This window comes from Pundamilia nyererei, unplaced genomic scaffold (genome assembly GCF_000239375.1).
Source record: "Pundamilia nyererei isolate P.nyererei 1_Seehausen unplaced genomic scaffold, PunNye1.0 scaffold00614, whole genome shotgun sequence".
NCBI lineage: Eukaryota > Metazoa > Chordata > Actinopteri > Cichliformes > Cichlidae > Pundamilia > Pundamilia nyererei.
This window is the reverse complement of record NW_005188015.1, coordinates 99,391-100,601: the sequence shown is the minus strand read 5'-3', so window position 1 is coordinate 100,601 and position 1,211 is coordinate 99,391. Positions and strand designations below refer to the sequence as shown.

Genomic DNA, 1,211 nt, shown 5'->3' with positions numbered 1-1,211 from the left:
CCCCTCCTCAACTCACCTGGAATCTCCAACAAGACTCTCACAACAAAATAGAGAAAAACACAGATGGAAGCTTTACAACTAAAATCCAGCAGAACATCACTCTGTCAGTCACACATGATGGAAAGAAGATCAGCTGCTCTGCCAGATATCCTGTGAACCAAGGAAACGACACCAAGACAGCAGAGACAGAAGAGACTCTCAGTGTTTCTTGTAAGACGATCAGAGTTTGTTTTTTCATCCTGCAAACATATCATGATTTATAGGATATAATTTATTTCTCCAGATGCTCCTAAAGACACCTCAGCATCCATCAGTCCATCAGGTTTGGTGTCAGCAGGCAGCTGGGTGAAGCTGACCTGCTCCAGCAGAGCCAAACCTCCAGTCAGCAGCTTCACCTGGTTCAAGAAGGGCAGAGATGGAGCTGTGAAAGTATCTGAAGGAGAGATTTACAGCTTCAATGTAACAGATGGAGGAGTTTATTACTGTGTGGCCACTAATGATCTGGGTAATCAGACATCAGCAGAGAGTCATGTGACTGTTGGAGGTAAAGTAAAGACAAATATAAAACTTAGTCATCAGGACTTTATTAAAGTCTTTGGAATCTGCATAAAGGACAAGTCCAGAAATTTAAGAAAGAGTCATGTGTGTGAAAATCTGCTTTTACTTTTATTTTTAAGTGTATCTTATTTTGCTGTTTGTTTTTATACCTGTACATGTAAGTACATATCCAACTTAGACCCATCTCACACAAATGAAAGGTTCAGTCACTTATATGGTTTAGATTTGGTTCTTTCTTTTGTTTCTCTCTATAGGAATGATCAAGCCTGTATTATGGGGGGCTGCTGTTGGAGCGATCATTGGGATCATCATTCTCATCTGCATGGTTTTCATCCTTTGGTAAGACTCCCAGATACATGTTTTGCTGTTTTAAATCCTAGTAGCTTTTATGTAACTGGAAAATAAAACCAAAAGTTGCAAGATACCGGTGTGTATGCCCCACAGGGTTGATGTCAGGAATTCTGGAGTAAGTTAGATGAAGTGTCTCCAGGGTGGTGATTGTAGAAGACTTCAGTGTAGGTGATGGAAACAAAGGTGATCGGTAGGTTCTGGATAGGTGTGTGTTAAGAGCAGTGTTGGGTAAGTTACTTTAAAATAGTAACTTAGTTACATTACTAGTTACTTCTCTCAAAAGTAACTCAGTTACTTCAAGT

At 40.0% G+C, this 1,211-nt stretch overlaps 1 protein-coding gene across 1 annotated transcript in view; it reads left to right on the top strand.

Moving 5' to 3' along the window:
* Nucleotides 1–8: 8 nt before the first annotated feature.
* Nucleotides 9–1,211, top strand: part of LOC106455971 (B-cell receptor CD22-like) — a gene marked incomplete at its 5' end in the record, with an annotated part of 4,155 nt that continues 2,952 nt past the window's right edge. The window contains 3 exons of the mRNA XM_013907927.1: nucleotides 9–210; nucleotides 284–549; nucleotides 824–897. Coding sequence (XP_013763381.1) covers nucleotides 9–210; nucleotides 284–549; nucleotides 824–897 — 542 coding nt within the window. The remainder of the gene's footprint in view (nucleotides 211–283; nucleotides 550–823; nucleotides 898–1,211) is intronic.